Below are 12,232 nucleotides of genomic sequence, written 5' to 3'. Positions count from 1 at the left end.
ACTCGCCGAGTGGGGAAGCCCTGGGCGTCACTCCCCACGGCCCTTCCCTCTGCTCCGGACGTGACCGTCCCAAACGGGGTGGAGGCCCAGGGACCCTGTGACCTGACACGCTGACGGGGAACAGACGCTAGTTCACGCGATGCAGCCACCCCGGAGCCGAGACAGGCTGGTCTTCTGCTGTTAGTGGCGGTCTGATCCAAAATTCCAGAGTATTCTCCTTTACCCACGCCAGCAGCTTGGGGAATGAACGCCGGCTCGCCCCGTGTCCGTCGTGGGTGGACTCCGCCCCCCTGTGCGGTGTGTATGTGACGTCTGGGGAGCCAGACCCTGGCTCGGTGATGGAGACGCAGCCCAGAACATTGCAGCCTGACACCCGGGATGCTCCTGGTCCCCTGATGCCCCGGGAGTGTCCCCTGCCGGGTCAGCCACTCCCCAGTGTGAGGTCCTGGTCTAAACAGAATCTAGGGGCGCCTGGGGGGCTCAGTCGGTTGAGCGTCCGACTTCGGCTCAGGTCATGATCTCGCATTCGTTGGTTCGAGCCCCGCGTCGGGCTCTGTGCCGACGGCTTGGAGCCTGGAGCCTGCTTTGGATTCTGTGTCTCCCTCTCTCTCTGCCAGTCTCCTGCTCTCTCTCTCTCTCTCTCTGTGTCTCTTTTTCTCTCAAAACATAAAATAAAAAATGTTTAAAAAAATTTTTAACAGAATCTAGATGCCCAGAGGAGAAGAGAGGCAGCTTTCCAGGGAGCCCGACAGGCGGAACCCGGCCTGAGGTCACCATACTCTCTCTTTCAGGATGGACATCACGCGGCCAGAACTGCCCACTACGGCTCCCTGCCCCAGAAGTCTCAGCACGGCCGGCCCCAAGACGAGAACCCCGTAGTGCACTTCTTCAAGAACATCGTAAGTGCCAGCCACAGGGGGCAGGGAGGGCTGGCCACCGCACCCTCCAGGGGCTCTGAGTATGTCCCCAGAGGCCCCTGGGCGCTAACCCACAAGGGACGTGACTATATCCCCAGCGATGCCTCCCTCCTCCTCGGGGTGAGGCCGGCCGTGAGAGTTGGGCCTCATCACGAGGGACAGACCGTCTCTGCCACTCACTGGAATTTTGTGTTCTAGACAGAACTCACTGCTTTTAAGACTACAGTGCTGTGTGATGCTTAGTTTAAAGACACAGGCTTTGCCAAACCATGGGGACAGCAAGACCAAAGAGATAAAAAGATGAGTGGCCGTCAGGGTTTGGGGGGAACACGACATCACCCATGCGTCCGCAGAGCCCGACGCGGGGCTCGAACCCACAGGGATCCGTGTGGCACGTTCCGCCGACTGAGCCGGCCAGGGGCCCCTGACAAATTCAGGTTTGAAAACAGAGGCGAAACCACGCGCTTGTGACCCTGAGCGTTTCTGCAGCAGGCATTGTAAGACGGTGTTTTGCAAGCGAGTTTTAGGAGCCGCAGACCTGAGAGTGCGCCGTCTGAAGCCCTGAAGGGTGGGGGACGCTTCACCTCCCACCCGGGAAAGGACCGTGGGGAAGGAGGCTCACCGTCTCCACCCGCGTGCAGCAGGCGTCCCCGGGAGGGCTGGTTCCTGCCTGCCGAGCCGCTCCCGTTCCCGTTCCCTGACATCGAACTAGGACAGGAAGGGGCGGGGTGGGCAGGCAGCCAGCGGGTGACTTGTTAGACCCCGGGGGCCCCCAGCAGACAGGAGGTCCCCGGGAGCAGGAAGGTGGGGACACGGGAGGGAGGGAGGCTCCCGCCCCGCTCACCGGTCTGCGTGTCTTTGTAGGTGACGCCGCGCACACCTCCTCCGTCGCAAGGAAAGGTAAGACCTCCGCGTGTTGTCGTTAATTATCACGGTGCGTAGGCCTTCCCCGGAATCCCTAAACGTACCCAGAAGAGGGCCGGACTCACAGCTTCACCCCGGAATGTTCACCACGTGGTCCCGGCCGGAACAGGCCCCGGGGGCCGCCGGTCACTCGGTGCTGCTGGTCCCCAGCGCGCTCCCCCTCCACCTGGTCCCAGACCCTCCCCCGGCCGCCCCCCCCCCGACCCCCAGGGAAGCGGCAAGTGTCCTAAAACTGATTCACCCCCTCAGCACGATCCCGATCGGTGTTTCTGGTTTGTCAAAAGACTTTACTTTTTCCTGCCTTGATCACAGTGTCTGTTTCTCTCTCTTGTCACACAGGGGCGAGGACTGTCCCTCAGCAGATTTAGCTGGGTAGGTGACACGCGCATGTCCACGCGGCTGCCTCTCCTTCCTGCTCTCACAGCCTCCCAGCTCCTGCGCTGGGCTCCGTTCCTTTGCCCGACGGTCCCCTTTCTTCCCCTTCAAGCCCGCTGGCCCGGCCACCGGGGGGCCACCTGCTTCTCCCGAGGGGAACCCAGCGCTGGGCCGCTGCCCCCTTGCCACGCTGGACCTGAGCCCCTCCCCGGGAGGGTGCGGCTCTGTGCTGGAGGGATGGGAGCACAGGGGATGGGAGACGAGTCCGTGCAGCGCTGGCCGAGGGAGGCCCCGCGGCCAGAGGACCCTCCATGGCCACCCCTGCCCCCCCGGGGTTGACGCCTTGTTGAGGAAACACGACGCTGCCTTCGGTTACACACTCAGAACAGCCTAACTGAGCCACGAGATGTGGGGTTTGACTATGGTGTGGTAACAGCCACAGCGTAAATATCCAGCCATCCAGGAAAAGTCTTTTTGAGGAATTTTAGGCTTTTGAATACTAAGAACAAAGTGTCAGTGAAGATTTCCAACGGCCAGCTTGCCCACCTTCCAGGTACCAGTGAAATCTGTGTCTGTGCCAGCCTAGAATGGCCGTTGGTAGAGTCTAACCAAACCCACAGACTCCACTCAGTAGTCATGGTAGGTAGAGTTCTTACTTGACAAAAGTTGTAATTTTCGGGATAAAATAGAAGAAAAGCCACTAACCTACAGGCCGGGAGTCATGTCCATCCTGGAAACACATCCTGATTCTCTAGCACAGAGCCCGCCTCTACTTGGTGCATGATTAAGCATCATATAAACAAATGGATAAATTTTAAGAGAAAGAAAGAGAAAGGGAAGAGGGAAGAAAGACCAGTAAGGAGGAGGGGAGCAAGGGGGAGGGCGAGGCCCGCAGGGGTAGGGGGGTCCCACGAAGCGGCTGCCTCGGTCCGATGCACTCTTACGTTGAATTACACGCAGATATTTGCTGCACCATTTTACAGGAATATAGTTGAGCCTCTTCCTAAGCTAATCAATTTGCCAAAAAGGTGACCCAGTGTAGGACCGTCACATGGGCTGACCCCCGCAGCCGATTGACGTGTGACTTTCTCTGCCAGCAGGAGACAGACGACATGGAAGGATGAACTCTTGTTCCCGCAACTCCTTGGTCTGCCCCCTGACTTTCTAGGCGTGGCCTCCCGGGCACTCTCGCAGCCAGTGGCCGGGGCAAGAGGACCTCTGTCCCTCTGGGCGTCCCCCGCACACTCGGCCCAACAGCTGACCGAAAGGACCTTCCCTTCCCTCCGCATCTCCCTTCCGGCTCCTACTAACGTGTATTCAATTTCTCTTTTTTCCAAAGCAAGATGCTTCCACGTTTTTCCTTTGCTTGTCCGTTTTCTCGAGCCACAGGACTGTCTTCCCGCTTGGAGTTTCTGAGTGTCCCCTACTCTCTTTCTAAACTACACTGAGTGTTTCTCGGTAAATTCTAGGTTGCCCAAAGACATAAGTGAACAAGAATTTGAAAGGAAGAAAAGCCAAGCAGATTGCTAATCTGAGAACCTATGCTTGAATCTTGTCCTCGCCAGCTTTCATTTTCGGGGAAAAGCCGCAGGGACGGGAGGATTTAGCGCTGGCGCGTGGGGTGCGGTTTTCCGCCACGTCACGTGTCTGTGCTCGGCTCTGCACGCTTTAGCCATCCACGTGCCCCTCCGTGTGCGGCCGTGCGGGGAGCACGTCCGCGGAAACGTCTGGACCCCGGGGCAGCGCCGCCACAGCCCTGCCTGACCCCGTCTCCAACACCTTTGAAAGCAAGACACAGATTGCATGGCTCCCCCGTCCCCTCCAGCCCTAACGCGTTTGTGAAAGTCGAAAGGACTGTAGGCCGAGGCACGGGGTCCTGGGGGCTCCATCAGAGGACGGTTTTGTCCCGTCGACTCGATTCCTGGGGGGCGGGGCACGGAGTCTCCCACGTCCTGTTGGCACGACGGTGAAATCTCGGGGCCTGTCCGCCGAGGACGGAGCCGGGGGGCTGCCGGCGACCTTCCGCCGACACCCAGCGGCTTGCTTGGCCCCCGTGTCGCACCTGAGGCTGGAGCGTGTACCGTGAATGCCCACCTCACCGTGTCTGCACACCCCGAGCCCCACCCCTCCTCGTGATCGCAGAGGAAAGTCAAGCACGTGGGAAAACACGCCGGTCGTAGGGACACAGATATTCTTACATTTCAGCCGTCAGCGGCCACTGCCCTGGGCCACAGACCCGGAAGTGAGGAGTGAGGGGGGCCGCTGGCAGCTGGAGGCAGGGGTTGGCTTCTCCCTTCAAGACACACACGCCGTGAGCCCACAGGCTCTGTTCACAGAGCAGAGCCTCCTGACCACCCCGTAAGGAGGGGCCGTTTATCCCCATTTTATAGAAGAGGAAACTGAGGCTCGGAGAGGTTTTGACACTTGCCCGAGGTCACACAGCTAGGGAGTGGAGAGCTGAGACCGCCCAGGCTGCGCCCTGGTGCCTGGCTTGCTGGCCGGCCCCGCCCCATTTCCTTCTTCACGACCGGCCCAGATCCCAGGGCCCCCAGGAGGACTCTGGTCCTGGTGCCACACATCGGCGCTCAGGGACCCAAGCCATGGCCAGGGGTGGTGCTTCCTGGGAGAGCCTCCTCGAAGCCAGAGAATGTGGATCTTCTTTCTGCTTTAGAAAAAGTCTGAGCCTCAAAATTTTGCAGAGTGCTAAGTGCAAAGCTCTGCACCCTCCAGGCCTCTAGCAGGAGGGGGCAGGGGTGAGGGGTCTGCACGAAGAAGCAGGCGGGGACCCCACCCACCCCCTCCCCACACCCAGGACAGGCGCCGGCCCTCCCACAGCCTCCTTTCCAGGGACACGAGCCACCCCCTTCCGCAGACGTGGGGGGAGAAGGCTTTTGCTTGACGCGCTGCACTTCTCTTGAAAGCCACACGGCGTGAGGAAGGGATCTGGTCTTTCAGTGACAGCACTTGGGTGCACGGCTCCTCACGCGGGGGCCGTGGCTGGGCCAGCGCTGCAGCGAGGAGCGGAGTGGGGCTCGGTGCTGGGGTCTCCCCGCGCCCCACGTGGCCCCGCAGGCGCCGCCCTGAGAGCCGTCTGGTCTCTTGCAGGGAGCCGAGGGGCAGAAGCCGGGATTTGGCTACGGGGGCCGAGCTGCAGCCCACAAGGGATTCAAGGGGGCCGACACCCAGGGCACGCTCTCCAAAATCTTCAAACTGGTAACGTAGCCCCTCTTAACGTCAGGGGTGCGTCGGGGCTGCGGGTGGGGGGCCCTGGGGCGGCCTGCAGCCTTTCCACACCGCCTCTCCCGCGGGGCTAGCTTGCCAGGCTGGCCGGTTCAGCGGGCCTTCTCCAGGCTTATGTGAGCAAGCCCTGGGCTGGGCCGGGCTCCCTCGGGGGCCTGAGGACACGCAGAGGGACCCACGTGCCCAAGGGAAGGAGTAGGAGCCGAGCGAACAGAGGGGAGGTCACTGCATCAGGCAGAGCCCCCCAGAGGCCACACGGGGGTCAGCCGCACTGGCTGATGTGGACGCTGGAGTCACAGGGGCCACCATCTGTTAGCGCCTGAGCTCAGCAAGGCCCGGACACCGGGACGGGACTTGGGAGACAGAGTAAGGACAGCAGGTGGTCAGAGAGCCCCGCAGCCCCCCCGCTCTGGGCCGGGATCCAGACCTCCACCTGCCCCTGGGTTGTGGGAGGGCCCCGTCTGGCCTCTGTTCATTCCCGGCCCCTGTCGTGGCTCACGGTCACGTCCGGGGTTCACTGTCGGTCCCGGAGGGCAGGAAGAACATTGCCGTGAACAGGCTGTAACTGCCTGGGAGCCGGACGTCCGAGGGCCTGGGCCACGGGACCCACCTGACGGCAGCCGCTGTCCCCGGGGGTGGGCACAGTGACTGGTCTGCGCCCCCAGGGCTGCTCCCAGCGCGGGCAGGCCGTGAGCCCACAGTCAGGGGCCCGAGACTGCCCAGGCGTCCCATCCCTGTGATCACACAATTCTCGTCGGGCTCAGGGGCTTGTTGAGCATTGCCGTGTGCTGTTGGGGGTCCGGGACCGTCCCCCGCACAGATGAATCCACAGCCTCCCAGAGGAGTGGGTTCTCGTGGTGGGGACGGAAAAAGATGGGTGCTACAGGGAAGAGGCAGGGCAGGGCCCACGGGGGGCACGGGCCTCCGCGCCCCAGAGAGCTGCTCACGGCTCCAGGGAGAGAGCCCCACCAGGCTGCGGAGCTGGCCTCACACCCAGGGGGCTCCCGGCTGAGGGGAGACCGCGGGTGAGGCACGGGGCTCCCCCCACAGAGGGCCCTCTGACCTCCCGAGGGCTTTGCCACCTGGGTCCCATGACACCTACACCTTACGTGTGCGCGTCGAGGGGCCAGCCGTGCGGGTCTGGCAGAGACCTGTGAAAGTGGGGCTGGGGTGTCCGCGGCACCCACGCGGGGTCTTGGTGGCCGAGCCAGCACTCGAGGGCCCGCGGCTGGAAAAGGAGAGGGACGGCCCCAGCGGGGACGCATCGCCCCTCTGGGCAGTGCGGGACAGTCCCCAGGCTGACTGAAGGCCCCGGGGAGCACCGTTCTCTGGCCGGTGTGCTCACACACTCTCGTTAGAGTAGCACCACGAGCCGGTTTCCACTCTGAATGCAGACGAGGCCGTCCCCTTCCTTGCTTGATGGCGCCAGAGCCGGTTCTGAACAACCAGCCGCGAGTATTTGCAAGGGGGCCCGGTCCGCCCTTTGTCCGACCTGAACAAGTGTGATGCCCGCACGTAAAAGACAGTGTTCCTGTGTCACGGCAGGAAAGGCATCAGACAAGGCACAAAACCCCACGATGCGCGCAGCACCCTGCCGAGAGAACCACAAATCGTGAAAGATTTCACTTTTATCTTTCTTGGATGAAAGAAAGGTGAGCGAGCGTTGCTGTAGAACACGGAAGACGTGGTCGCCGCAAGGGGGGTGATGGTCTGGGCTTGGTTCCCAGACACCAGCACGGGCGCACCTGCTCCGTCCGTGCTCGTCCGCGGCGTCCAGCCATCGCAGACAAAGCATCCCGGGTTCTTATTCCACATGACGGCCTCCTCACCTTGTGTCTTCAGGCCAGTGGTCACATCCTGGGGGAGGCGTGTGTTTCCACGGAAACTGCACGTTGTCGGTGTTCTTGGTCGCGGATGAGAACGGGGTCGGCCTCTCTCCGCCTGTCCTCAGACCACGCGAGGGGTCCCAGTGAACAAGTTAATCTAACGTTAAAAGGTCCTGCTGTACGTGGCTCGGCGGTGTCGCCCCGAGAGACTGGGCGGCTGAAAGGCGGGACCCACGCTTCCCGCAAGCTCCAGGTCAAGCTTCTCCGCCAGCCAAGCACGAGGCTCCTCAACCCGACTCGCCGTTGACACGAGGCCTCCGACCTGTGTGAGCTTGCTGATGGCTTCGTAACACGCCGACGTTTTACGATTTGTGCCGGGATAATTTGGCGTGTGGCCCAACTGGCCATCGTGGGGTCGCATGAGTGGTGTGCCCGGTGGCCGGGACACGCGGCGGGAACGGCCCAGTGAGCGCGTGCGTGTGGAATCCCCCCCTCCCCCGCCACGGCGAGTCCAGATTCGGCGGATGCTGGGCCCACACAGAGGTGAGGGGAAGCAGGACTGTGGTTGAGGAAAGTCAGCCGTATCCGGGAAAAGGCTCAAATCTGTGAAGTGAGTGGTCACCAACTGACTTGCTAAGTCGTCTTATGTCAGGTAAAGTGCAGGCAGGATCTTCTCCCCAAGGTCAATTCCAAAGCAAATCTGAGTAAGAAGACAAATCCTACCCCGCACATTCAAGTAACTGAGGTCATCGCGATGCCTTTGCTCAGTTCTGAGATGTGGCGACGAGAAGGTGAGGAAAAGCACCGCGTGGAGGCCCCGGGTACAAACCCAGAGCCGCGTCCGGGAGAGCAGCGCTTCCTAGGTGCCCAGAGCCTGGCCAGGCGTGCCCTCGCCTGCGTCTGAATTGCCTACGGTGCCCACGCCGCTCCTGGGCTCCCCCCAAGGCTTCCTGCCCCAGAGCGCCCCGGGTCGGGTCGGAGCCCGGAAGTGCGCAATTGGAAGGCCTCCCCCTCGTTGGAGAGATGCGGACGTACCCACTCGGGGAAAGCAGTTCCTGTGCTTTCCGGCGTGGTGACCGTTCATCCCGCGGACGGAATGGCCGGGGGACAGGGAAGGCCGAGGGGGACCGCTGTCTAAGGAACGTGCCTGTGTGCCAGCCCGGTCACCAGCCCCACCGAGAGAGCCCCGTGTCTATCCCGCACATTTACGGTTCACGACTAACACAAGCCTGAGGCCCATTTGGGTTTTGTAGGTTCAGCACTTTTCCTACGAATTTCTTTCTGTACAAAGTGGTTTAAAACTCCTGTACAGACCCAGGGAAACTTCCAATTTCAATTCATATGGCTTTGATCAGATTTTACCACGTTAAACGTTTGCGAACTGGCCGACTACGGTCACATGCTGCTGAAAGAGCCACCGCAGTGCGGTGACAGATTAAAAACGATCCCTCCAGAAGTGAGAAGGGCTCGGGGAGGGGGGGGGAGGGGGAGATGGCGTAGACCTCCCGGTAGTTACGGTGGTGCTGTTTCCTTCCTCGTTGGTTGCAAACTGGGTGGAGAGCACTGTATTTCTCCCAATCGTCAGGGAACGGAATCAAAATGTAATTGGAGTTCGCTATTTCCAAATACGCAGCTGAAACAGTTCCCTGCACTGGGGTACAAGTGGGGAGAGGGCGCAGGACCTTCCGGCAGGTTCTGTTCCTTCCCAGCCCACGACTCAGCTTCGGGCCAGCCTTCTCCTAGTGAGGCCAGCCTCATCCACTCGGCCGAGCCCAGGGCCGACCAAGCGCTGGACATCAGTCGGTTCAAACGTGCTAAAAACCCGACAGAGAGAAAAGCGTGAGACCCACGCAGCAGGGGTGCTGGCTCTAAACCCGACTCCGCCTTTGGCTGACTGACTTTGGGGAAATAACTCAACGTCTCTGTGCTTTGGCTCCTCCGACTGTAAAACGGGGAAGCTAAGAATCCCTGCCTCCGGGATCGGCTTTCTCTTTCCTCAGAGGAAACAGATGTAATGGATTTTGCTCACGGGAGACACTCCGTAAGCTGTAGGTACAACAACAGGAAACAAAACCAAATGTCCACCGTTGTCTCCATCTCAGAAGGAGCCATCAGGAAGTGAAGATGGGGCCTCAAGCCAGGTGTCTTGCGAGGGGTGTGGGGAACTTGGTCCATCTCAGCACAGACGGGCTTTGCTCTATAGAGCAGTGGTTCTGCTGCTTTTCGGGAATAAATCACACTGTACAGGGACGCCCGCAGGTGGGTTTCTTGGGAATTTAGAGAACGGTGAAGCCAGTGCGCACTTGTTCTGGCTCCTCCCGAGGGCAGAGCTGAGGGCCGGTGGTCAAAGGCGAGCCAGGCACACGGGTGGGGGGCTGGCCCCTAGGACCCGGCTCAGGTGTAGGAGAAAGGCCCCCTCCGGTGACTCCTTCAGATACTTCAGAGGCTAGAATTCCATAAGTGTTTTCGCTTCTGAACAGAAAATCCCACAAGTGAGTTGAAACGTAAAACCCTGACAAATCAGAACCGTCACCTCACTCTGTTGACTGTGCTGTTTGTAAGGCGTTTTTGGCTTTAGCGCTCCCATTATTGATATTGTCGGGCAACGTGGCAAACGTGTGATTAGAACAGGTCAGGGTGGGCTCAGTGCACGTGTCATTGGGCAAATAGGATGTTTCATGTATATCTTGCTTTCTGGGGGCTCGCAGTCTCAAGGAAATCTTTGAGAGGTGACTTAATTGTTCGTTCATAATCCAAGAAGAAAAGGGGAATCCAAGGAGAAAGAGCCTAAACCTTGAATAAAAATGTGAATGCCAAAAGAAAGGTACGTTTCCCCCGGGTCCGTCTAAGTGGCATCTGGACCCACAAATGGCCCCGTCTCCTGGGGAGCTGACGTCTCAACCGAGCCCCCTCTCCGCCACTGGTCTCTGCACAGCTGTGTGCCACCTCGGCGATCGCCAATTTGGGTTTCCGTTCGTCCGGAAAATACGTCCATTCGTGGTTTTAGGACCTTGATGTCCGAGTCTATGGACGACCCCTCTGGGCAGCTGGTTTTATGGGTGAGGCGGGGCAGAGCGCGAACAGGACTGTTCCTGGGGATGACTTTGCAGGGTCTGGCCCTTGCCTGGTGGGCACAGCAGCAGGTGTGATCACGGGACTGAAATCTCTTCCAAGATGAAGCTGTCCCTATTGTTTGCAGACACCTGCCTCAATTACCCCAGAATCTCTAGCTGGAGCAAATAGGGCTCAGTGAGTGCAGGGTAACGGGGTGGGTGAGCTTTCCACCCCCAGAAGTGCAGCGTTCCATGAGGCACCGGCTCTCTGTGTCCTGGGCAGGAGGTCAAATGAGTTTACCCCGTGTAAGAGAATCGCACTTGGCACTTGAGAATCTTACCCACTTGAGAATCGCATTAGCGCCCGCATCGGCTGGTTTGTGGCCCGGCTTCCACCCAAGCGGGGCGCATGCCCGAGGCTGCCCGTACGAGCCACCTAACTGCGTGTTTCCTTTTCTCAGGGAGGAAGAGACAGTCGTTCCGGATCACCCATGGCTAGACGCTGAAGCCCTGCCCCGTTGTTGTGATAGAATCCCGTCCTCAGCTTCTTAATATAACTGCCTTAAGATTTTAATACTGTTCACATAAATTACCTACCTGTAGCAAACCCCCCTTGCCTAATGCCCGTTGAGTTGTGCACACAGTAGGGGCAGGCACGCCGCATCCTACTGGCAATTTCCGGCCATCAGCTAAACGGAGAAAACGCAGACAGAAAATTAAACGGCGACCCTGAGTTTGAAGATAAACGCCCTGGGACTCTCATCCCCCTGCGACGCGGCCCCGCCGCACTGTGGTGCAGGTGCACGGCGCGCCTCCAAGTTCACCCTCCGTCCTTGGACTCGCTTTGCTGACTCGGCATCCCTCGGCTTCCCGGGCACTGCCGTGGCGACGCTGCTGTGGACACAGAGACACGTGCGGGGCGGTGAGGACTGTTGATCCGAGCTTCCTTTGGTTTCTTCCCCTGCCCTTGCTCACCTCCTAACACACACTCACTCTCCCTCCAGGGTTAGGCAGTCGGGAGCGGCACAGGGGGCTTCGGTATGTGAAGTGCGGGCGGGCAGCTGTGGAGAGTCCCATGTGGTGGGCGCAGAGGGGGCGCCTGCGGGGGCGGCTGCCCACCACGGCCGGCTGGCGGAATTCAGGCGTGGCGGAGAGGGGAACAGGGAGGCAGACCTGGGCTGGGCTGCGGCCCCAACAGGAAACAGGGTCTTCTTGGACATTAGGTGATGGCGCAGCGGGAGCCAGAGCGGCCCCGCAAGCCGCCTGTTTCCCCCCAGAGCCCAGCAGGAGGGTCTGAGCGGGACTGGAGGAGTTTTCTGGGTGGTCTCGCGGCGTCACCCTGGTCACCGCGGGAGGTGACCGGCGGTATGCTTACCACGGCACGGCACACAGCAGACACTAACCCTGGGAGGACGGGTAGCGTCCCGCCCACCCGCATCCCAGACACAGACGTGCGTAGTCGGTAGGCTTCGGGGGGTTCTCTTCCCGAATCGCTGACCCGGACGTGCGAGCGGACAGGGGGACTCCTCTGAGCTGTGTCTCTTCTAACGCGCGCTGACCTTTCCTGTGCGCCCCTCCTAACATACTGACCCCACCTTTTGATTTTAGCGTATCTCTCACAGGCCTTCCGAAGAGCCCCACACCGGCACCCCCGCCCCCTTAGAACCCAGATGAGGAGTAGTGAGCGTAATCCTGTCCTAATTCCTGTTCGGTGTGGGTTTAATATAGTGTCTATTAATACCTAGCCTCAACGATGGGGGGGGGGGGTGGTAGAAAAAAGGTACAAAATTCCAGAAACAGAACCTCCAAATTGCTCAACACACACACTCGACATCTTTGAGCCGACTGCTCACCGAGTGATCTCTCTTCGTGGCTACGCACCCCGTCAGCGTGCGCT

General features: G+C 60.1%; 1 protein-coding gene across 18 annotated transcripts in view; it reads left to right on the top strand.

Moving 5' to 3' along the window:
* The window catches only part of LOC122203528 (myelin basic protein), a 118,901-nt gene extending 106,669 nt beyond the window's left edge, over positions 1-12,232 (top strand). For 15 of the 18 annotated variants that reach the window (XM_042910454.1, XM_042910458.1, XM_042910464.1 and 12 more), the window contains 5 exons: positions 792-899; positions 1,782-1,817; positions 2,181-2,213; positions 5,322-5,429; positions 10,797-12,232. In XM_042910454.1, coding sequence (XP_042766388.1) covers positions 792-899; positions 1,782-1,817; positions 2,181-2,213; positions 5,322-5,429; positions 10,797-10,841 — 330 coding nt within the window. In that variant the 3' untranslated portion in view covers positions 10,842-12,232. The remainder of the gene's footprint in view (positions 1-791; positions 900-1,781; positions 1,818-2,180; positions 2,214-5,321; positions 5,430-10,796) is intronic. The other 3 variants (XM_042910456.1, XM_042910455.1, XM_042910469.1) reach the window with 3 other exon arrangements.

The sequence above is a fragment of the Panthera leo genome, chromosome D3, assembly GCF_018350215.1.
Source record: "Panthera leo isolate Ple1 chromosome D3, P.leo_Ple1_pat1.1, whole genome shotgun sequence".
NCBI lineage: Eukaryota > Metazoa > Chordata > Mammalia > Carnivora > Felidae > Panthera > Panthera leo.
Note: the sequence above shows the minus strand (reverse complement) of the source record. Positions and strands in the feature narration are given on the sequence as shown.